The sequence below is a fragment of the Zalophus californianus genome, chromosome 17, assembly GCF_009762305.2.
Source record: "Zalophus californianus isolate mZalCal1 chromosome 17, mZalCal1.pri.v2, whole genome shotgun sequence".
Classification (NCBI taxonomy): Eukaryota; Metazoa; Chordata; class Mammalia; order Carnivora; family Otariidae; genus Zalophus; species Zalophus californianus.
Genome location: NC_045611.1, coordinates 4989401 through 5014221, shown reverse-complemented (window position 1 = coordinate 5014221; position 24821 = coordinate 4989401). Strand labels below are relative to the sequence as shown.

The window sequence follows — 24821 nt, the reverse complement described above, 5'->3', positions numbered from 1 at the left end:
AGAATAGTGTCACTTTCATTTACTGCTATATTTCCTGCCTCTGGTGGACCCCTTGGCATGCAGTAGACACTTAAAGGATATTTACTGGAAGGAATTCTTTCATTTTTTTATATCCTGGGGTGAATCCTAATCATAGATAGAAGGAAACCAGATATCTAATGCAGCTATTCCTCCTAAATGTGGGTGCTGTAGGTTAACATCATTTGCCTTGGCAATAGTTAGAGCAAATCAGGGATAAGCAAGTATGTGTCAGATACACATAACTGAAAAGAGAAGAGCATTCCCACACGAATTTCAGGGATATGAGGTATCTATGAAAATTATACATTAAAAGGCAGTCCATGATAAGAACAGAAAGAATCATAGGGGTTTGAGCCATATTCTCCAATTTACTAGTAAGAATTTCATATGATACAAAACAAAATCCATCATCATCATCCTCACTAACAAATACTGATTCCTTTCCCTATGCCAAGCAATGTGTCAGGATCCTTAAATGTATTATCTTCTTCCTAGCAATCACAGTTTCTACCTGTTAGGCTATCAGCAAGAGATCAGATTTTTCCAATGAGCTCTATCCTTTATGTAAACATAGACTCATAAAATTGTTTGCAAGTTAAATTACTGATGATCTCTCCCCCATGCTTTTCACCTCACAGATAGAAATTCAAGTTTATAAAATTTTCTGGGACCTTATCTTTTAATTTCCCAAAGCCAGGGCCCAAATGGCTACATCCCAACTTTTCAAGTTCACCATCCATGAAACATCCTGGATGACAGTTCATGAACCTGGACTCTAGTCGTCAAGCATGCAAGCTTATAGATGTCCAGTCCCTTAAGGTCACACACTGTCACTTCTTCCCTAGCAGTGGCTTTCTACCCTGATGATTATTACTTCCAATTTCAGGTTAACCTTAATGTAAAATCAACCATTTGCTCAATGAGGAAGAGCATTTATTCTTGGTGTAAAATAAAATGGAAGTCCCTCTTCCCCCTGGTGATGGATGACCTTTCTGGAAGGTCCAGGCATTCTCTTGCTAAATGTCCATCACAAAACTCACCCCATGTTGTCAAAGAAAGCAGAATGAAACACTCAGTTCTGAATACAAGGGGAGAGAGCTAATGAGCCTCAGTATGTCCCAAGCCGGTCACCCACACTGATTATGTAAAAATATATTTTGTCTGGTATTTGATTTGCCACACAGTTTAACAGAAAAGTGACTTTATCTATTTTTTCCAATTAAAGGAAGTAATGTTACAATCAATAATTCCTCCTGCTCTTGTATGCTAAATTCATGTCTTGTCTATTGTTTTTAAATCACAAAGTGAGCATTGCTATAGAAATATAAAATGGTACTATTTCATTTCAGTCTATTTAATTTTCCATCTTGAATTACATAATGGGGTTAAAACATGGAATAGAATTAATAGAATGGGTATTTAATTAAGCAATAATGAGTTTCTAAATGGATGCTCAAGGAAACTGGCTTTGTAGTTTATGCAAGAATCAGATAATGGTCTTAACAAAGACTATAATAATTGTGTAGAATGTTTTCTATATTTAAAGATTTTTTTTTTTCTGAATTCTCTCAAGAGTAGATTTAAACATAACCCAGTTCCTTGACTAGACTCCACTTTACTTTCAAGGTGAATTCCAAATACCTTTCTGTGGCTCCCAAAGCCCTGCATGATCTGACTCTATCCTCTGGGGTCCAATGGCAGACAGTTCTCCCTGGCCCTTGCCTGCACTCCAGCCACACCCACCTTCCCTGCGTACTGCAATTGTGCCATGCTCCCTCCACCCTTGGCCTTTGCTCCTGCTGTTCCAGATGCCAGGAATGCTCTCTCTCCTTTCCCCTTATTAGCCCCTCATCTGCTTTCCATTTTCAGGGAATTCTTCCCTAAGGACCCTCCCCAGACTGGGTCAGGCACCCACTTCCTCTCACCACTCCCCATTCAAGCTACAGGCTCAGTGTTGCTTTTTTCCTAACATTCAGCACAGTTTTATAATCATACATATGCCATGTCTATTTCGTTTTCTAGCATATCCCTAGAATTCAATACTATAGCATGCCTGGCACAGAGAAGCCACCCACCAAATTGTTGACGGACTGTCTGGAAGATGGATGGATGGGTGGATGGAAGGAAGGAAGATAAATGGATGGATGGATGGATAGATAAATGGATAGAGAATGATGGATAGATGAATAGATAAATGGATGGATAGACGATGGATGGAGGATGGAGGGAGGGATGGGTGGATGGATGGATAAATCGAGGGATGGAGAATGGATGGATGGACGGATAGATGGTGGATGGAGGATGGATGGAGAAGAGATGGAGAATGATGGGTGGGTGGATGGTAGGAAAATGTAGCTGTGGACACATTACTACAAATAAGGATATATCAGGACCACAATACACACCGAGAATTCCTAAAACAATACCACATTATTCCATTTGGAATCATTTGCTCACACACTAAAAGGGTGTTCTATGTCAGCCCCTATGGTAGGTGCTACAGACATTAAAAAAGAAAAGTGTCCTGGGAAAACTGCACAGGTTTTTTTCCCACTTAGACCTGGCCTAAATATTAATTTTACAAATCCATCCATCTGTCCATCAGATCTTCATGTGTCCAGCACTGTGCTATGTACTGGGGATCAGGGCCGAGTGACACATCAGGTGTCATAGGCACAGTGCTAGGGTCCTAAAATCAGAAGAAAACGAACTTTCAGGGTCAAAGAAAATGTTAATTTTTTTCCTCACATCAGAAAAAAAAATGAAATTTTTAAAACCCATGAAAACCTATTATGGTAGGAAGGGCTGATGAAGGTAAAATTACCTAAGATCCAAGAAAGTCATAAGGCAGCTATGCTAGAGATGTCCTGGAGAACAAGAGAGATCAGTCCATCCTTACCCTTCTGGAACATCAGGCAAGCGGCAGGAGCAGGCACCAGTCAGCCAGCGGGTCCCTCCTACTGCCCCTGTAGAGCCGCACCACTCACATTTCCTCTTCCCTCCCCACCCCCGCCCTGGCCTTTGAGGCCAGGTCCCACCCCCTGTATTTAAGACCACTGACTCATTCAACAAATATTTTCTGGGTCCCCTCTCTGCACCTAGCACCTTGTGAGGGTCTGGGGAGAAAGCTGCGAACAACACAGCCTTCACTGAGCCTCCAGCCTCCTCAAAATCACGATGTGCTCTGTGTCTTCATCCCGCAATGTGACCCTCGTCCACTTTGACAAAGCAACTCCTCACCTCTGTACTGGATGTAACAGCACCCCTACCACATGGATGGATGCCAGCATCCTCCAGTCTCAGCACTCCCTGTGCCCACATAATCACCCACCCGGCGTCCTAAGTTACAGGTGTCAGAAGACACATGAGGACAGGTGATGAGCTGAGGTCTGGTGTGATCAGTGGGGCCAGAGAACCAGTCCTCTGGCCCTGGACCACAGCCGGGGTGAAGGATGAGCCTCAGTGATGGGAGTCTTGAGTAATAGAACTTGTTAAAAGCAGAGATTACAGGAATCCAGGAGACATGGACTTGACCTTTGGTTCACTGAACGACTCTGGACTTTCCTTCCTTCTCTGTGCCTCTTCCTTCATCTGAATCTGAAGGGATTAGATAGCACCGAGGACACGCGTGGCTGACAGCAAGGGCTGATCCCAGCGCTCCTTCCTGCTGAGCCAGATGCACCGCAGGCCCTCAGCATGGAGCTCCGGCAGCGGCTCAGTACCGGGGTGGGCTCAACATTGACACCACCTTACCATTCTTGACCTTGACCTTGGACCCTATCATGCTTCTCTCAACCGAACCGCATACTAGAATTCTCTGGGCAGGTTAAGAAAATACTGAATCTCAGGCCTTACCCCAAACCCACTGAATTAGAATACCCCTGCCCCATCCCCACAAGGCATCAAGATTAAGGCTTATGATTGTTATTTAAAAAACAAACAAAATGAAGAGATTCTAATGTGCGGACAGGGCTGAGAACCGCCTATCTAGATTGAAGCTTAGGAATTCCATGAATTTTGTGAGAAGGGGGGAAAGCTAGAAGAGAGGACTACTTAGGAATCAGGTCAACTGCATTGTCGCCTGGAGCCCATATCCGTGCGACAGCATCCCACCCCACCCCCCACCCCCAGCTACTTTCAATCCGGCCATCAGGTTCCAAGAATTTCCCAGCGCCCCTTTCACAGAAACGAACAACCCACCCAGGTTTGCTGAGGTGTGGTAGACAAATTAGTAACTGTCCCTGCCCCATCCCCACAAGGCATCAAGATTAAGGCTTATGATTAATGATTTGCAAGTCAATTAATCAGCCACTGCTTTTGAAACCCCATTTCTCAAATTACTTCTCTTTGAACACAAGGGCTTTCTGACATCACCGCACTGTCTCTAGATTCACTTTCCTACTAATTGAAATTCCAAGATATTTCTTCTTCTTGTCAGCTTATTGGTATTACTTGTTTGTAAAATATTTGCAAACAGATTACTATTCACCTGTAGTGTGTCAGAGGTAAGCACCAAAACAATACTTTATGCTTCCAGCTCAAAGGAATGTGCTAATGATACTCATGAAATTCTCTATCTATGGGAAAACTGATTTTTCATTTATTGATTTATTCTCACCACACCTACTTGCAACAAGTATTTGAGATATATGACAATAAAAACACGGGCACAGCAAGGCTCCAAACAACTGATTTATATGTTTCCTTAGGAAATGGGTTTTGAAAGTCCTGCTAGTTGTGGGGGAGAGGTGGGGCGGGTGAAATGCGCTCTCTTCTCTAGAGGAGATGGTGCAACTGAGCAGAGGCCTTGGAGTCAAACACCGAGTTTCCAGCTCCAGTCCCTCCACATGCAAGGGAGGGGCCCCGGCGCCCCGGCGACCTTGTTGTTGAGGGTCGGCGAGGCTGCAGGAACAAAGACACACAAAACTGTATAAAGGCTCAAATTCCACAGGAGTCTGCTTCTCCTTCAACAACAGCTCGGGACGGGTGGGGGGACTCGGGACCCACGTTCTTCCGCCTGTGGCCGCACCCTGCCCTGGGGTCCTGGGGTCCTCTGTGTGTGGATAGATGGAAGGAGAGGCACCAAGAAGGAGGGACGGCTGCTCCCATCAGGCAAGCATCACTTCTGGCCACATTCGGGAGGAGAGAAGGCAGTCTCCGGGCCCCAGCTCGGTGCGGGGAAGGCCGAAAGGAGCGGACTGTCTGCCCGCTGGGCTCTCCTGCATTATTCACCGTAAAACGAGTTGATAGGGGTAACGGACCCACTGCCGGGCCTGTGGGAAGGGCTCTGTGAAGGATCAGTGCTGTCCTTACCAAATACTGACAGTAACCATCTGCTCTGTTTGCAGTTTCAAGCCACTGTTGAGGAAGGAGTTGTGGGGGTTATTGTCAACTTGACAGTTGAAGACAAGGACGACCCCTCCACAGGCGCGTGGAGGGCGGCCTACACCATCATCAACGGAAACCCGGGCCAGAGCTTCGAGATCCACACCAACCCTCAGACCAACGAGGGGATGCTATCTGTGGTCAAAGTAAGTGGACGTCCCAGGCTCCTCCCTCCACATCAGGCAGAGGGCCTCCCTGCTGGGGAAGGTCAAGGGGAAGGCAGCCTTAGTCTCCTCCTCCTGGGGTTGAAAAAGAAAAAGGCTCAGGGCTTAAGGGTAGAGTTAATATCCTCACAGCCACTAAACCAACCCATTTCACAGGTTCTAGGAAACTCAAACGTCTGTGTAACCTTAAAAAAAGAACCCAAAGTTAATTTTTAAGCGAGATTCTCCATATGATTGGTAATGAATTATCAAAGATATGCAAAAACAGACCAATCAAAGGTTTTTTTAAAGATCTCTGATCAAAAATGTGGATCATTACATGTCTTCTTAGTCTGTCCCAGCAGAGTCCTGGGCATTCTCTTACAAACAGGAGATAAACAGCGCCTGGCCCTCGGAGCCCGTGTGCGTGTCCTGGGGCTGCCATCACAAATGACCACACCCTCGGTGGCCTCAGACAATGCAGACTTATAGTCTCATTTGTAAGTTCTGGAGGCCAGAGCTCCAAAATCAGCTTCACGGGGCTAAGGTTGGCGGCCCGGGTCCTCTTGGAGCCTCTAGGGGACCGTCTATGTCCTTATCTTTCCCAGCGGCTGGGGACCAGCCACCTTCCTTGGCTTGTGGCCCGTTCTCGTAGCTCCAGGCAGCGAGGCAGCTCCTGTCCTACGTCTCTTTCTTCCTTCAACTTCCCTGCCTCCCTCCTTTAAGGACCTCTGTGACTCCAGGGCTCTCCGTCCACAAGGTCCTTAGCTTACTCACATCCCCATAAGGTTCCGGGGGTCCACCCATGGTCATACTGGGAGGTCTTTATTCAGCCTCGAGCAGGGTCCCATACACAGTTCCACAGCCTTCTCCGGGGGGCAGAGCCCTTGAGAATGGCAGATCTCAGAGACGCTTCCGGCTTGCTCCGGAGGAGGAGGGACTGGGTTTCTCCCAAGCCCTGTTCTTTCCAGTACTTGATTCATTTTGAACCTCGGAGGTCTGGCTGAGAAGAACCACCCATGGGGCTTCCCAGTTGCCTCTGATAACACGGGCAGCAGCGAGGTCGTCAGGAGCTCCTGCCGCGGCTCTCCTGCAAACCACTGCAGTTTCCAGTTATGGAAGTCGAGCCTGTATCCATAAATGCCATCAGGCAATTTTCCAAACCTGCAGCTGGAAGGCAGAGCTTGGGGAAATATACAGCCCCATCATAAATCCTAGAAAAGCGCAGTTCTCCCCGGCCCGTGTGTGCGACAGTTTGAGGAACAGACACTACGAGAAAACCAGAGTCACAAAGGGGCATTCCCCTCTCCCCACATTGCCACTGTGGCCCATGATGCTGAGTCTGAAATGTTAGCATATAGGAGCATCACCAGGGAGGGTGGTTACAACCCAGGTTCCTGGGCCCCTCCCACACATGTCTGCAGGGTCACCATATGAGGGAGAGGTGCTGCGGGCCCCAGGAGATGCTGGGGTTCATGGAGCACAGCCTCGTGCATGAGCACTGCCTGAGGGCGAGTTTGCACCTGCAAATTCCTGCGGAGGAGGTGCCTGCAGCACCTGGGGCTCCCTCTGGGTGCCAGTTTTACTAGTGAGTGGACTCCCTTTGCTTCAGAATTAAAATGGAGACTCCCCCTCCCGTTGGCTGCCTGCCATGTGAATTCCTCTGAGGGCCTTGGGCTCTCTCTGCTTCTCAACCCACCTGACTCGAAGCCCCAGGACAGCTTTCTACAGGCAGGCCAGGCCTTGTTCCCCATGCTCTTCACTTTGCCAGCAACACAGTGCTTCATTAGGAATGCTCTCAGGTGCAAGTAACAGAATACCAGGCTGATAGTGGCTTAAATAATAAAGAGAATTTAATGATTTCCATAACTAGATATAGGTAGGCCAGTCTACGATTGGCTGGCAGCTCAAGGTGTCAGAGAGCCAGCACATCTTTCCTCTGCTATGTTCTTAAGGCAGGAAGCAAGAAGGCAGCCAGGCAAACAAGAGAGTGCTCTCCAGTGCCCCTCTCCTCTCATCAGGGAAGGAAATATCTTTTCCAGTGGTTTCTCAGATAATTTCCTGTGATGTTTCATTGGCCAGATAACACATACCCATCCTCAGCTGCAAGGAAGGCTTGGAAGTCCAAATCTGGCTTTTGGGGCCTCTGCAGGAAGAGACGGGTAGGGGAGCACAGGGTGGGCATGGTCACTGGGCAATGAGCAGTTGTGCCCTAACCAGTTGGCAGTTAGCGTACGGAAGAAGGAGCAGAAGTTTCAGGACTGTGTGGCTCCCAGGGGAGTCCTGCCTCCCTGCAGGACCAAATCCTAACAGCTCTGGAAGGCAAATACCTGTTTCCTCTTTAAAACCTTCTGGTCAGGAATGCTCCTAGTTGCTCTGTAAACTATTCCAAAACTGTCAGAGTTACCCTTTCAGCTGAACATAATCCACCCTACATTTTAAGTGTATTTTCCCTTCTGTCCCTGGAGGAGAAGGAAACATCCAGAAAGCCTTGATCCCCAAGCCCATAATAGGCTTACAAATCATTGTTGGATCGCTTTCAAACCCTCCCTCTTCCAGACAGCAAAATCCACGTTCTTTACCGTTCCCATGTGGGATGGCTTTCCCAGCCCTTGAAGTCTCCACGTCACTAGTCCACACCTTCACTTGACGCTTAATGAAATAGTAATTGGATCGACTCTCTGGAACTTTATCGGAAGTGTTTCCAATTCCCTCCCCTCCCTGATCCAGAGACCCTGCATCAGACAGATCGCATTAGTAAGGTCATATGCCCGAGATGAAGGAGGGCTTCTTCATCCAGCGTGAGCCAGAGCAGGGTCCAGGAGAAGAGAGCCGCGTTGTGCCAGCTCCTGGTGGCCTAGCCCAGGGAACGCACAGCTCGAATTATTACAGCCAGCACCGTGCACATGGGAACGGGCGCTCCAGCGGCCCGGCCCTCCCAAAAGGCACTGTGAGACTCACCGCCCCCCTCCGCCTGTGGCACTGTTCAGTTCTCAAACCCTCCGAGGCCAGCGTTGCACTCAGGGGATGTCGGTTCTTCTTCCTTTCTCATCACACTCCCCGGACCAAAGCATGGCTCGGTGCCGCTTATTAGCTGTGTGATTTTGACTGAGTTATTCAACCTCTCTGAGCCTGTTCCCTCATCAACATTTAGTGGGACTAAAAACACCCACTATTATGACATAAAGTGAGGATTGGGTGAGTTGATGCACACAGAGCGCTCCTAGCACACAGTAGGTGCACAATAAGGGACAAATAATGTCAGAAAATAATGAAGGGCGGTGGTGAAAATCAGACATGTGTATTGTGGGGGTCGGGGAGCCATGGGTGCCCACTGGTATAGATTGAATTATGTCCCCCAAGAAAAGATATTTTGAAGTCCTTACCCCCAGACCCTGTGAATGTGGCCATATTTGGAAAAAGAGTCACTGCAGATGTGATTAGTTGAGGTCATGGTGGAGGGAGTGGGCCCTCCTCCAGCAGGACCGTGTTCCTATAAGGAGACGACAGGGACGCGCAGGGAGGGGGCCGTGTGACCGTGGAGGCAGAGATGGGAGTTGGGCGGCTGCAGGCCATGGAACCCCAAGAAGAGGCAGGGAAGTTTCCCCTAGAGCTTTCAGAGCCAGCAGGGCCCTGCTCACATTTGGTTTTGCACTTTCTGGTCTCTAGGACTGTGAGACAGTTGATTTCCTTGGTATTAAGCCACCCGGTCCTTCGTTCTGGCAGCCCTAGGAGACTAACACACCCACCGGGTTCCCTTACTAGGTAAGGCTGCCACTGCAAGAGCCCCAAGTGCTGGCAGATAATGCTCCCAGCCTATGTCTTCCCAGCAGAATTGCCCTCACTTGAGAGGAGAACGCAGGCCAGGCTCTGCCTGCTGGAGAGAGCCTGCAGTCTGCCTAACTGCAGGCAGATGCAAAAGACCAGCCCCTGCCCTGAGATGGGGCTGATTTGGCAGTCAGTGAAAGTTCCAGAGCTCCCCTGGCACTGGGCTGGACTCCTGCAGAGACCACATCCTTCTTTCTCCCTCTCTTCTGAGAAGGTGAGCCCGTAGATCATACTCCAAATCCCTGCCTCAGGCTCTGCTTCCAGACTCGGCTGGAGTCTCAGGGAACCCAGATAGAGTTACCTCACACACACACACACACACACACACACACACACACCCCTATCATACAACACGTACATACATATCTAATATAGACAAACACACATGCACATTTAACATGTAAAGACATGCATGTGCATGTTTACTATAAAGGCACACGTGTACTTATCCAACATAAATGTAACACATGTACCTAACATGTAAAGAAACACACATTTTAGCCATTCTATTTAAAGGTCATGTGTAAATAAGCCAGATCTCTTCCCCTCAGGACCCCAATCTTCTCCCTCTGCCCGGGTCTGCCCCACTCCATGCTGCAATTGGCTCCGCCCTCCTGCTCACCATGTCAGCCTCAACCCCAGGCCCAAATTCTGCTGTTCCGAGCCCCGTGGAGCTCACTAAAGGGAAGAAACCCCAGCCTGGTGTCCTTTTCATCATGGTAGAAAATTCCGTTGGGCTAGATTTGGGATTTCACAAATGTCGGTTTGCTAGTTAACTTTGTCTCCAGAAGCATGCTGGGTCTGCCCGGCACTGGGGCCGGTGGGGGAGGCTCCTGGACCCTGGGCTCCGCATGTCATCTCTGCTCAGAGCATGGAGCACAAAGTGGTCACGACCCAATGAGCCAAAGGCTTCTGCCCTTCAGTATCCCAATCGGGATGCACGTCTTCCAAGCATGGCAACCCCTGGCCCCTGTTTGAAATGTACTTCACTGAGGTTGCGTATTTGGGGCATCACTTGGGATGGACAGAAACCTCTTCCTGGAAAGGGATGGAGTGGTGAAGTATTCCTGCGTTTCAGGGATGGATGGGACCAAAATATAACTGGGTAGCGCCTAGGTGCCAAGAGCGTTACATCTGTTAGCTCTTTAAGTCCCTCCGGGAGTGGTTGCGGGTACGGAGAAGAGGGGGTCCTGTTGCCATCAGGAAGCCCCCCCGTGTCAGCATTTCCTCTGTGTGCGTGCGCACGCACGTGCGCACATGTGGGGTGTGCTAATGCATGTTAGTTATTAAGAAGGTAACATGATTTGCCTACAGTCATTCTGACTCTCAACCAGCTGGATTCAGTTCCAGCTCTTATACCTGCAGGGCTCTCTCCCCAGCTTCCCGGTCTCAGGCTGCTCCCGCTCCCCGTGGCCCTTACAGCCTGCCCGTCATCTGCTTCCTTCTAGTTGAGTGCGGACTGACTCCCCGTACTCACTTTGGTCCTGTTCTTCCAACAAGCGTATCCATACGTCCTGGGTCCGGAGAGTTAGCTACTCATCCCCCGCAGTCAACATGAGGAGAACAACTTGAAATAAACAGGCTGCCCTCATCTGACCTAAATGTCTCCCCACATACCCTCAGTGACAGGAAATGTCACTCCTGCGTCATCTTGTGGTTTGGAAAGAGAGCGGCCAAATGAATGCCATCCGTGTCATTCAATGACGGGCAGGACCCCCATATTAATAATGTCTACAATGGGGTTTCCTGAACGTGATCTGATTTACTCTGCACAGCACCTGGGGGAGGCAAGTACTATCAGCCTCTTTTGTAGACTCACCTAGAGTGGGCCGCACCTCCGTGACCCTGGGGCCAGGACCGTCCACCATCATGCTGGAGGGTCCCAGCCCAGCCATGTGTCTCACAAAGACTACCCCTGCCCCGTATCTGACCACGGAGCCCCTGAGTCATGGTGACCACTGAAAATTCCCTGCACATTTTCAAATGCCCTCAGGTGGGGAAGGGCCCGGAGGCTTAACCCCACGCGTCTCCAATCCTCTCCAGTCCTTTTACCTACATGACGCCCTCCCCGGAAATGCACCTGTGCCAGGAGAAACTCCTTTACCTGCTGACCAGACTCCAGCCTCGGCGCTTGTGGCCAGTGAGACAAAAGTGTTGAGGATGGACTTTTGGGCTGCCTTTTCCATTCAACCTCCCCCTTATGGTAACCGAGGCAGGGCGAACCCCGTAGCTGGCGAAGCTTAGGCTGCAGAGTGGTTCGTCCCCGAACCCCCCTGAGTGTTGGAGTCGTGGGGCTACAGGTTACACGTAGGAAGCTTTTTAATGACAGCAGGGCAAGGGCATCGCCTAAAGAGGTCTCAGACGGGGGCCCCAGGACTCTGAGCCTCACGTCATGTGTTGTCACTTACTCTCGATCCCAAAAAAACTACCAGCTTCCATCCCGAATTCTGTGTGTTTCATATCCTTAAGGAGGACCCCACGTTGCATTCAGGTTAGCCCACAAAACCTGGATCCATCCCTGATCATCCATGTTGGCTCGTGGGGTATCACAGGGACTTGGGGCAAAGGCATCCACCCTTTGTAGCAGATACACATGCTGAGCCTCCCGTCTCTGCTTTCCAGCCCCTGGACTACGAGATTTCTGCCTTTCACACCCTGCTAATCAAAGTGGAAAATGAGGACCCTCTGGTGCCCGACGTCTCCTACGGCCCCAGCTCCACGGCCACCGTTCACATCACTGTCCTGGATGTCAACGAGGGTCCGGTTTTCTACCCAGACCCCATGATGGTGACCAGGCAGGAGAACATCTCTGTGGGCAGCGTGCTCCTGACCGTGAACGCCACGGACCCTGATTCCCTGCAGCATCAAACCATCAGGTGGGTGAGCGACCCCCTAACTGGGGACCCGAGACAGAAATGGTATTTCTTCTCTGGCTGCAGGCCTAGTTGTCAGGAGTGAACTAGCATTAAATTAAATTTGTTAGTGATCTGGGTAAGTAGAAGGTACATGTCACAGTGAAGAGCTCATGGCTGATGATATCAGGACCAGGCTGACTCCAGGGGGCCACTGCCCCCACACCTGGCTCCTAGCACTAGACCAGCTCGGGAAGAGGGTGACTTCAGGGCTGTGTTTCTAAATGGCCAGAGGGGTCTGCCAATCATAGTCCCTGAAAAAAAGAAAAGCCACCATCTATGGCCCCCTGCCTCTCAGACACTTGACCTATATTCTTGTCACCAGGACTTGATAAGGCTTCGGCTGACTCCACATACAGACAAGGGTATTATGAATCCAGAGAGGTTCAGTAATAGCTCAAGGTGGCGCAGCTTAGTAGCAGAGGAATCAGAATAGAAACAGGACGGTCTGCAAAGTCCGTGCTCTCTGCTAAGTGCTGTGGATTCTGAACCTGTCAAAAGGGGAAGGAACCAGACATTGCTGGTACCTAGAAATGGAACATCGGGGCTAGGGTTTCCACTGATAAACAGCAAGCCAAAAAAAAAAATAGTCTTTAAATATTTCTGTCTTCATTTCTTAAGCTCTGTCCGGTGTTTAGAAGGAAGGTATTTTCATGACAAGATTTAATTAAGTGATCATTGCCCGCAGAGACAAACTGTTCTCCTTGGTGCATTGTTTCATGATGAACCTGAATTGGGCATGCAGGTCCAAATGCACACTTGTCTCCACAAAAGAAAGTTATTAATCTTTCTCTTCCAAAATCTAATCTTCTTCTCCTAGGAGGAACAGATAATCAAGTATTAGATACACTTCTAATAAACACATGTCGTATTTTCCTGATTTGAAACACCTGGAAACGTATCAGGGTCTCCACGTGGCCCCGTTACTGAAGCGCAAACTGGCAGGAACGCAGCTCACATTAGTTTCCAACCCAGAAGGGGATTTACTTTCATAACAAAACTTTCCGAAATGCCAGGTGAACTAGATACAGGTCGGAACTATACCAAATCCGATAATAATGTGACTCTGAAATAGCCATTCCGTTTTCTCTCTTTCCTTTAACTGCTGGGTACCTGGCAAAGGAAATACCCAATTTAAATATCAAAGAGCAAGCTTTCCTTAAGTCCTTAGATGGGGAAACTAGTAGCTTAACAGACCGTAAGGCAGTCATACTAATTTGGGTTGTCTTTGGGAGGGCTTAACTGTCATTTTGTACTTCTACAACAGGAGGCAGAAGAGAGGACTCTGGGGTGGGGAGAAAGCAGAATTTCGATGGGCTTGTTTTTGCTGGGGTGGGGAGGGGGCGTGCTTTGTGATTTGGGATGTCGCCAGAGAGCCTTAATGTGGTGGGGAGGGTCAGATGCTTGACAGCGACAAAGGGGAGGTGGGGTCTGTCCAGGCTCTCTGTTCAAGACCAGCTCTGGCCGACTTAGGCAAAAGGGGGGAATTTGCTAGAAGAATCATTGGATAACAGTGTATCAAACTGAGAACATGTTTAGAACCAGGCCCTCCATAGCACAGGAGTTTGGCGGTGCTGAGTCTCTAGGGGATGGGAGGTGACTGGCTGGCAGGAGGAGAATGAGTGACCCGCCTCCAACCATTTCCACACTTGTGCCACTCGCCATCAAAGGTTCATGTACACCAGGTGTGTCTGCTTTGTCTGAGCTGCAGCATGAGCCTCCCAAATCAGGGCGCCTTTTTTTTTTTTTTAAGATTTTTATTTGTTTCCTCGCAATGCATATACTTGATACTTGCTGCATTTGAAATTCCAGTTCATTAACACGGTCCTCATTTTTAAGAGATTACTTAGTCACATTGTTATTAAATTATTAAAAAAACTATTTTATTTATTTGTCGGAGAGAGAGAGTGAGAGAGAGGCAGGCAGAGGGAGAGCAGAGAGCCCGATGCAGGACTTGATCCCAGGACCCCTGGGATCATGACCTGAGCCTGAGGCAGACGCTTAACCGACTGAGCCACCCAGGCATCCCCCAAATCAGGGCACCTTGACGGGCCACAGAGCTGATGTTCTCGGATGTGGCTGCCCACCACAGAGGGCAGCTGGTGTGGTGAGAGGAGATCCCATCCTGCAGATGGCACATGGAGCTGGGAATGCAGCTCAGAGGACAGGCCTCTGAGAGCCGTCCCAGCAAACTGAGTTAGTGACAGGAGTCTGGCCCGGAAAGGGAGGGCATGACTGGCCAGAGCCAAGACACTGAGGGGTTATCAAGACAAGACGTGAGCACGGAGCACGAGGACCCAGCTACTGGAGGGGGTGCAAGTGTTCCCCCTTGTACCACAGGCAGAAGGTCCGTGGCGCCCACCACGTGAGAAGAGGAGGTCAGAGAAAGTAATGTGTCAATTACTAGACAGGAGACCCGAGGGAAAAAGCAGAAGCATGGGAAGCTCCACTGGTCATCACAGATCTGACCCTTCTTCCTAAGCTGCCAGGTCCCACCGTTTAGCCCAAGACGGCACGTATCGGCCCACGTGACCGAAAAGTGCACACGGACGAGGGTACCCAGCATGAGAGCTCAGGTGTCCAGAGTATGCTGGACCTCTTGGCTCTGCTCTCCCCCGGGGCCAGCTTCAGCCCCAGCCATGCCTGAATGGCCACCAGCAATGCCAGCCCTTGGCCCTCCCAGCAGGAAGAGAGGCTTCCCAACTGAAAGTTCAAGTCCAAGGGCGGGGCTGGGGTCTCACTGAGCCAGCTAGGACACACACCCATCTCCGAGCCAAACAGTATAGCAGGGAGAAGGAGTGTGCCCTCCGGGGGCCCCACGTCCCACCATGACCACCAGAGGAGTGCAGGACGCGCTTCCCAGGAGACCGGAATGGGGGCTGAGTCATCAGGAACCACGGAGAGTCACTGTGACCAAGTTCAATTTTGTGTTCAATTTCCCTGGGGAAATGCAGCTGCGGTGTTTCTCGGTGGCTGGTTTGCTTAACAGTTCTAGCATTTACAAATACTTGCAGCCCTTGATCCTTCCCCTCCCCCTTTCCTCTCCTCCCTTCTTCCTTTCTCTGTCTCTCCCCCACCACCCTATCTCTATCAATATTTCATTCCAACATTCTCTGTGACTCAGCCCCAGTAACCCCATTCTCATTTCAAATGACTCACCAGGCCCTGGGAGCTTTTGAGCCCAGGGGGAGGTGCTGCACCTGCCCAGGATCCTGGTACAGGTCCTGCCCCAACCCTGACGGGCGCTCTGGCCTCTTCCCCAAGGGCGGGCTCCTTCGCTGTCAGAGCAGGGAAACCTCCTCCCCACCCACAACCCGCACAAAACGCAGGAACTTCCAACTGATTCCCATCCGGGCCGGTGTCCTGTCTCCTGTGATGAAAGGCGCGTCTGGTCTCGGGCGCGAGGCTGGCACAGCTGGCCCCTGGGGACCACTCTTTCATCTCACCAGGGAACAATCAAGTCTGTGAAAGGCGCCTTGATCTCTGAGAAGCCTGTAACACTCAAGACGGGAGGTGTCCAGGCATCAGAGTGAATACTCGCACTAAAAAGCCTGAGTTATTAAAACTTGTTAAAAAGCCCATCACGTTGCGCTCTTAGCCAAATCAAAGTGGACATCGGTGAGCTGGTGACAGACAAAAATCTTCTTTTCAATGACTTCTATCTTCTTATCTTTATAAAGTTAAGATAATTCGTGGAGGAGCCTTTGGGAAAGGCAGTTAAGAATAAAGATAATAAAGAGTCTCTAATCATCTTACACAGGAAATCCTCTCTTAACAACGTGGGTATATTATCTCCCTCCGTCACGTGTGAGAAACCTTCTGTTTTTATTACCAGAATTGGCTCCGATCACCCGTCCTGTTTTGGAACCTGCCATGTCTCCTTCCCAGTGTATGCTGAGCAGCTTTCCATGTCAAGACATAGCCATTATTTTTAATTGCTTGATAGTATTCTATTCTATTACATGGATGTTCTCATTTATTCATTCATTTCCTTGTTATTGGATATTAGAGTGTTTCCAATTGTATGCAATTATTTTTTGAAAAGGTCAATGGACATGCTTATAGCTAAATTGTTTAGTGCATCATTAATTTCACGAAGAATTTTTTTGAAAATACTTTGAGCAAAAAAGTATTGGTATTGTTAATGACTTTTGTCATAAAAAGAATTTTTCGTTTTTTTTTTATACCCGGGCAGTCACATTTATATTTTACTTATGATTTGAATTGATGTCAGGATTAGAAAACCTCTCTGCTCCAAGGTCGTGTCGCTATAGACACGTTCTGAAACAGAGCTGCCTCCCCCACCGCATCCCCTCCACGCACCACAGACGCGGGCCTCCTGCAGCCTTCAGGGTGGAGCCCTGCCTCCACACCCACCAAACAGGAGCCAGGCATTTCTCCGTGACATATGGGTGTCTCTAATGAGGAGCAGGCTTTGAAAGTGAGCTTGTTGGCTAATTACTGTCAGAAGGAGCAGCTCAATGGTAATTATGCTAAACTGGAAATGACTGCCCTTGTCCCACGTTCTCCACTAGCGAAATGAACACCAGGGACTAACCCTTGCATCCTCGCTGTTGATTCGGTTGCTTTGGGGAGGCAGCCGGCAGCTCAGTCCTTCGGGACGGCCTGAGAGGACTTGTCTCATTGTTTTTCACAATCAGGGGATTTCCTTGGAGGCAACCAAGTAGCAAGTCCTTAGTCTGAGCATTTTTTCAGACCGAGTTCATCTTGTCCGGGGTGTGCAGTAAACCACTCTGCAGCAGAGGTTTCTGCCTACACATTGAATATATAAGATATGTGTTGAGGAGAAATACCATTCCTACCAGTGTGAAATAACCTATCGCTGCTCAACATGGTTCTGGAAAAAATCATTCATCCAGGGAGCCCTGCAAGGGTGTGCCGAGCAGCACTGTATCTGTGAGGATTAAGTTTGGCTGAATATAACACGAAAATTCAAAATGACCGTGGCTCAGAAAAGATAGAACTCTATTTTTGGTCACCTGTAACAGAAGTCTAGAGTAGCCATGGCAGTGTTCAGGGCTTGTACGGCGGTCCCACAGAGCTGTCAGGGTCCCAGGTTCCTTCCCGCTCACCATTCGACCACCTCCAGGCCCGGTGTCCCCTTCCTCATGGGCTGTGAGGGCTACTGGTGCTCCAGCCTTCGTGTCTGCATTCCAAACAGTGAGATGGGAAAGAGGGGAAGAAAGGCATCGGGTCTCCTGTCTTTTTTTTTTTTTTTAAGATTTTTATTTATTTATTGAGAGAGAATGCTAGAGAGAGAGCATGAGAGGGAAGGAGGTCAGAGGGAGAGGCAGACTCCCCGCTGAGCAGGGAGCCCGATGTGGGACTCGATCCCGGGACTCCAGGATCGTGACCTGAGCCGAAGGCAGTCGCTTAACCAGCTGAGCCACCCAGGCGCCCGGGTCTCCTCTCTTTTAAGGAAACTTCCTGGAAGTCAGCCCCATTTCTATTTAAATCTCATTGGCCAAAATTAGTCACATGACCACACCTAACTCCAAGGTATACTGGACCATATCGTCATTTAGCTGGGTAGCAACCAGCTTTTAAAACTAGGATTCTTTACGAATTAAGGGAAGAGAGGGGGGGCCTGGGTGGCTCAGCTGTTAAACGTCTGCCTTTGGCTCAGGTCATGATCCCAGGGCCCTGGGATCGAGCCCCGCATCGGGCTCCCTGCTCCGCGGGAAGCCTGCTTCTCCCTCTCCCACTCCCCCTGCTTGTGTTCCCTCTCTCGCTGTGTCTCTCTCTGTCAAATAAATAAAATCTTTTAAAAAAAAAAAAAGAAGGGAAGAGAGTATGTAGTGAGGTAACTAGACGTTAGAATGTCTAGCTGCCGTGGAAACCTTTGGGGATTGAGCTTTTCTACATAACAAAAAACCACAGGGTAAATTTAAAATTATGAAACATGGGTGCCTGGGTGGCTCAGTTGGTTGGGCGACTGCCTTCGGCTCAGGTCGTGATCCCGGAGTCCCGGGATCGAGTCCCACATCGGGCTCCCTGCTCGGCGGGGAGCCTGCTTCTCCCTCTGACCCTCCCCCCTCTCATGTACTCTCGCTCTCATTCTCGCTCTCTCAAATAAATAAATAAATCTTTAAAATAAAATAAAATGATGAAATATGCCATGATATTAGATTTCTACACAATCAAAATAATAGATAATCATGTTGCTAAAGACCAAATGCTTGGAAAAAAAGCACAAGGATTATAGTTATCCATTCATTCAGTTACTAAGTTTAACAGTATTCATTTAGAGCCCGGTGACACCGCGAGGCGCTGGGAATTCACTAGTGAAAGAAAGGGTCTCTGCCTGCAGCCTCCGGGGAGCTTGCAGTCCTGAGAGCAAGAGCATATGCCCGGAAAGAAGGCGGGGGGCCAGAGGGCAAGGAAGGAAGGAAGGAAATACATGCTTTCCTTGGGAAGTAAGAACCAGTGGTCCCTAGCTGGGGACAAAGAGCCAGGAGGCAGAATTGGTTTCCAAGCATCGCTGTGGTCTCGCTTGTCAACCCTGCTCTCCCCGTGCCTCTTTGCGGCTCTCTGCCTCCTAGGACCCGGCTGCCAGCCCAAACAGGCAGCCATCTCCACACCCCCCTGGAGACATGGGTTTGAGAACAAGGGCAGTAAGCTTGCCGGTACCGGGACTGAGCGCCTAGCATGTTTATATCCAAGTGCACCAAAAACCCCTTCACCAGAGTCATTTATTTCTCACAGCCCTGCAAATGACACATCGTTGGTCTCCCTTTTTGCTGATGAGGAAAGCAGAGCCTCTCTGAGCCTCTCTGAGCCCTCCTTTGTGGAAGGAGAGCATGCAGAAGTGTGGGGAGGCCTGCTGAGAGCCCCTGGGCTTTGCTGGCACCCACCGCGCCCACCCGTGTGTGTCCCACTGAGGTGGGCTGGGCATCACCTCTGCCCCTGCGGGGAGGCTGCTCTGACCTCGGAACTGTGCTCCCCGGGCTTTCTGGACATCTAGCACTACCCTCCTCCTGCCTTACTGTCATTCCCGACCTAATCCTCCATCTTCTCACCAAACCCAGGCTTTAAGGGGGGGAGGGTAGCCATCCCTGCCTGATGAAGCCCCAGGGGGGCCGCATCGGTACTATTACAGAATTAAGCACTTGGGGCCCAGCACGTGGACCTTCAGATGCTCCAGGGGGCCTACAAAATGTCAGGGACCTGTTGTCTCCACAGTTTGAAAAGGAAACAGCAAAACTGAAATGAATAAATATCGAGCATCCATAGATAGCATCATGACAACTCTATCAGGTTAACTTTAAAATCTGAGAAGCTGTCTGTACCTTTGCAAGCCATTTGTAGATCTCACCTTGCAAGAACGTCTGAGTCTATTCTAGAGAAATCCTAGGGGATCACTAATGAAATATTCCTGGTAGCTAAATAATGCCAAAGGCCTAAGTATAAACATGATTTCAAAAATTTTACGGAAAAAAAAAATGTTATGTGCAATGTGGGTACATGGCAGGATATTTGCTAGGACTTGGTATAAGGCCACCAAAGACAAAGAAGACTCTTTGGGGCTGGGAGTTCTTGAAAGAGCCCCAACCCGGCCTGGGCCAGGCAGATGGAAGTGCTCAGTTAGTAGGCATGGCATGGATTAATGCAGCTGGGTTGGAGGTGTCTGTGTGCAAACATGTTTGTGCATAAACAGACATGCTTTATCAGCATTACTATTATTTTTCACCTTCCAACACTGACTAATGTCTACCAATCATGACAACATCAGCATGTGGCCTTGTTTTAAACCAATCCCAGGAGTGACGCCTGAGCAGGACAGACAGACAGGCCTTGGAGGGGGTTTCCCAGGTCCACGAGGGTCACAGTAAAGAACCACATCCATCAGCCGGCTCTTCTTCCCACGCCTTGGTCCACACTGAGCCTACGCTTTAAACACAGAATATCTGAATCAGATCCACATTCGATCCTCATCTCTCTGAAAACTGCAGCCCACTTTGTCCTGAGTTCTTTGGGTCTTTTGAAAGTCATTTCCCTTCTTCCCCTCCTTTTGGACGTGGAGGCCTTTTAGCTCCACGATGGAATTCATTCCTCAAGCTGGTACAAGGTACAGCATGCAGTGATGAAAATCGAGCCCCCCCAAGATTTGTTAAAATGCCCAGTTTCAGATTTTGCTGGTCTTCCTGTGAGTCATCAAGTCCTTTTAACACCTTGTTTAATGTTGAAGACCATTCAGAGAAAAATCACAGAAATGAGGGGAAATGCAGTGAAAATCGCGGGCCATCTATGGGACAGTTTGTTCTATAGCTTCTAAGATCTTTAGAAGTAGATGTCAAAAATCAGTCTGCTTGAAAGTTGGGATTTTGTCATCACTTGCATTCTCGGGAACACAGAGGCTCGAAGTATATAGTAGCCTCCCATTTATGGGGAAGGCAAGGGGGGGGTGGTTTCAGACTCCTTGTTTTAAAAAGAGCAGATTCCAAAACCAGATTTAAGCGTTTAATTTGGGGTGACTCCCACCTGTTAAATTTTAATCAGAAGTTAAAGGCTAAATAATAACATTTCTACCTGGGGAAATTAAGAGAAGAGCTTCCCTCTACTAAAATATATTATTAACAGTTCATCTTAATTAAATGTGGTTACTGACCTCAATAACAGGATTTGGGGCGAGGTGCTTTCTGTTTTGCTTTGTTGAATGAATCATTTCTTTCCCGAGTCAACAAACACAGAGCTTGAAACGTAAATGAATTGTTTACAGTGGTGTCTTTGTAACTTTTAATTAAAGTGATGTTCTTCCCCCGGAAGTTTATGGTGGCAATACATTTTATCGCCTGCTCTGCTGTAGAATTTTTAATTATTTATGTAAATATATTAGCACAGCTAACTCTTATTTTTAGTGGTCAGATTTTCTGCTAGGAAGATGCCAGGGGGAAACAAGGTCTAATAAATTAAACAACTGAATTTTTAAAGATTTAACATCTTCAGTAGCTAAAAATAGAATTCTGGCTTTTATGATGATCCAGAGATGGAAGATTTCCAGTATTAACCTCAATTAGAGGCAGTCGGTTTGGTTAATATGAAAGAGTTGACCATTTGGACAAACAGTTAAAAGGTTATTTTATAATCCAGCCACCTTTTTAACATCCGTCTACACGTGTTGTTGTAAATTTGCCATGGGCCAGATTCTCATTACTGAAAGCATGGTTTTTCAAATTGGTTATATTTGAATATAATTATGATGGTCATTCTTGTCAGCCTGAGAAATTAATTCTCGGAGCCAACATAGGAAATATTGACAAACGCTAATACCGTTTCTCGCCCACTGTTTTTTCTAAGCTGCTAAATCTGCTTAGCTGGGTGTTTGGGTTGTTTTTTTTTTTTTTTTAATTTTAATAAAGGCCTTTGAAATAGACCAAGGTTGCTGCAGAAGCTACTGATACCGTATTAATGGAGAAAGCCGCACATTCCAGGATGGCAAGAGAAGTCAGTCGACTCGGGAGAATAGCTGATTTATCTTACTGCCCCACTTTGTCAGTCAGTCACCAACACCAGGCTGCCATCGAGCGCATCTAGGGAACTCACGAAGGGCTCATCATGGCCTTAGTACTAATACAGGCAAAGAACCGGAGGCAGTACGCCCCGTAATTAATTCAAGACGTGTGTTTCAGCAGTAGCTCCAGCTTGTGCCCAGAGGAGTCTTGCAGTTTGCATTTTCACGTGGTGAGGCTCTGAACCACAGGTCTCCCACAGAGTTTAATTCAGGGGTCCCCTTGTGTACGCTAGCAGGGTAAGAACAGACCCCGTGGAGTCGGCTCTAACCAGCCTTGCATCCCTGCGTGAGGGCTGCGTGTGTGGATCTGGACTGGGGTTAGGATGGGGTAGGCCAGCTCTTATCACCGACTCGTTCATTTATCCCACGGTCCTGGAATGAGCATTTACAACATGCCGGCCTTTTTCTAGGCACAGGGGATACAGCAGCAGCAGAAACAGTCAAAAAAAAATATCTGTCCTCATGATGATTATATGCCAGTGGGCAGAGAGAAAGCAAACAAGAAAGTAAATAAATAGCATAATGGTGCAAGGAAGAGAAAGAATGGGAGGGGTCTGAAACTCTAGATGGGGGGCCAGGGAAGGCCTCACTGCTGGAACGGCATTTAAGTAGAGAACTGAAGGAAGCAGGGGCGCACGATGCAGACAGCTGGGGAAGAGTGGTCCAAGCAGGGGGTGGAAAAAAGAAGTGCAAAGGCCCTGAGGCAGGGTGTGCACAGGTGTGAGATGCGGGGGCGGGGCTGGGGTCATTGGATCTGGTGCAGAGTGAGTGAGGGGTGGGGAGAGATGAGACCAGAGGGGCTCGGGGGCTAACACCTTACTCTGAATAAGACAGGAAGTTAAACACTGGTGGTTTTAGAAGAGGGGAGGGGAGACCTCGTAGACCGGTGGGGAGGGTCCTGCGATAAGCCAGGTGGGAGGTGGCACGGCTTTGGACTCGGCAGAGGCGGTACAAGCAGTAAGAAGCAGGCCATACTGAGTGTGTCTAGGAGGTGATGCGCAGGGGATGTGCTAACCACATTCAGATGGAATTTAAATCCCTGAGTCTTGGAGATCCCCAAAGTGGTGAGTGAAGGCAGAAAGGAAAGGAGGCCCAGGGGCGGCCCCGCCTGGCACATCCTCCACGAGGCACCACCTCCTGGGAGTAAGCGAGACAGCCACCATTAGGTACAACATGCACTCTTACCTGGGCAGCCAGACCCCACCACTGCGGAGCCTGAGTCGACACAGGCACGACTTCCCTGGGCCCGGGATGGAGTGGACACTCAGCCAGGAGTGGGTCAGCCCTCGGCCGGCCTGGCTCTGCCCATCCGCTCCTCTCTTGCCACCAATGTGCCGTGCCCCGTCCTCCGGGCCACTCCTCCAACATGGTCAGCCCCACACTGACCCCTTGCTCACAGCCGCACCGATGTGCTTGTGGTTAGGACGGAGTAGCGGGCATTTTCTTGGTCCCAGGTCCTGTTCTCCGTGCCTTACACACTCGGTCATGTCTAATTTCACAGCAACCCGTAAAGAAGGTGCTCGGATGGCCCCTCTTCACAGGTGAGGACAGCGAGCCTCAGGGAGAGTCAGGAACTCACCCAGAGTCACGTGGAGTCACACGCAGGAAATCTGATTGCAGCACAGACCTCGCACCTTCCTGCTCCTCTGCCTCCCAAGCCAGACTCAAGCCAGAGAAGCTCAGTGCTCCAGGGGCGATTGCAAACAGACTCGATGGCCTTGCTCTATCAGATTCCATTTCTCAGGACAAAACCGTACCTTCTGTTTCTGATTTTAGCGGATCATCCCGAAATCTATGACCACATCCGCTGCTGAACCCCACAGTACGACCCTCTGCTGCCCAGATGCCTGGGAGGACCGCAGGGAGGGTTTGGGTGGAGCTGCGTGGACAGGGGTTGCAGAAAGCCCTCGGCGGGAGGTGGGGGGGCGGTTTGCATGCATGCGTGCCTCCTCTCGCCACCGTGATTGGGCAGGGGTGCCTCTGTCGCAGAGTGTTCCTCTTTCTTTCCTCCCCACTTCCCAGCGCCTCCTGTTCAGATGGCTCCTTAGAGCAGTGCTTCATCATAATCTCACTTCCCCATGCTGCCAGACTCGTCGCAGGAGATGAGAACATCACAAACGCGAAATGGATGCAGGGGAAGCAGATCTTGATTCTTCGTTGTGTCAGAGACTCAGTCTTGTGTCCAGGGGCTGCCTCAGAGCCCCCTCCCCACCCCGGCCTCACAGAGGGAGGTGGCAGAGCCCGGTGGCTCCAGTCGAATGCCAGACTTCATGAGTGCAGATCCCTGCTCCTCCACTTGGCAGGTGTGTCACCTCGGGCAGACATCCCGTTTCTCTGTGCTCAGTATCCTCCCTGGTAAAGTAGAGGGAAACAATGTCTCAGCAACAGAGTCACCGTAGAGGGTAAACCGGGTAATTCAGGCTTAGCACTGAGAACACAGTGCCTGGCCCACAGTAGGTGCTTAATGAACCAGTCATCGTTACTAGCACAGAGTATAAAGGCATCCATTCTCTAAAGGAGGCTCTTCAAGAATGAAAGGGGCGTTTTCCTACAATCCGCGGTTTTCCCATATTATAATAAACAAGTCTATGAAACACCTATGAGGGCTGTTAGTGGGAGTTAGTCACAGCTCCCAGGAATGATGGTGGGTCCACCGCCAGCCCAGGGTCTCTCATTGCTAAAAGTCTCATGATGATGGCTGTCTCCTCCTCATTCTTGGAGAAATTGAAGGAAGCAGAAAGAAGTTTCTAAATACTAAGTTTTGTTATCTGCTGTTTGCTTGCCTGCAAGCAAAGCAAGTTTTCAGAGATGACAGGGCACAGGGGTGCATGGTGAACCATTTATTAAATATAAGCTGCAAACGACTGAGGTTTGAAGGTTTGCAGCCTGGCTTTTTTTGATGGACGGGTGAGCTTGATTTTGCAATCATTCTTGAGCATATGTAGAACAGTCATATTTTCTGCTAGTAAAACTGTTCCTGGTTTGAGTGTCAGGATTAAA

General features: G+C 49.2%; 1 protein-coding gene across 2 annotated transcripts in view; it reads left to right on the top strand.

Moving 5' to 3' along the window:
* CDH13 (cadherin 13) overlaps positions 1-24821 on the top strand; it is a 1022481-nt gene that overhangs the window by 916522 nt on the left and 81138 nt on the right. For both annotated transcript variants that reach the window (XM_027619214.2, XM_027619213.1), the window contains 2 exons: positions 5370-5552; positions 12000-12253. In XM_027619214.2, the coding sequence (XP_027475015.1) occupies positions 5370-5552; positions 12000-12253 (437 nt within the window). The remainder of the gene's footprint in view (positions 1-5369; positions 5553-11999; positions 12254-24821) is intronic.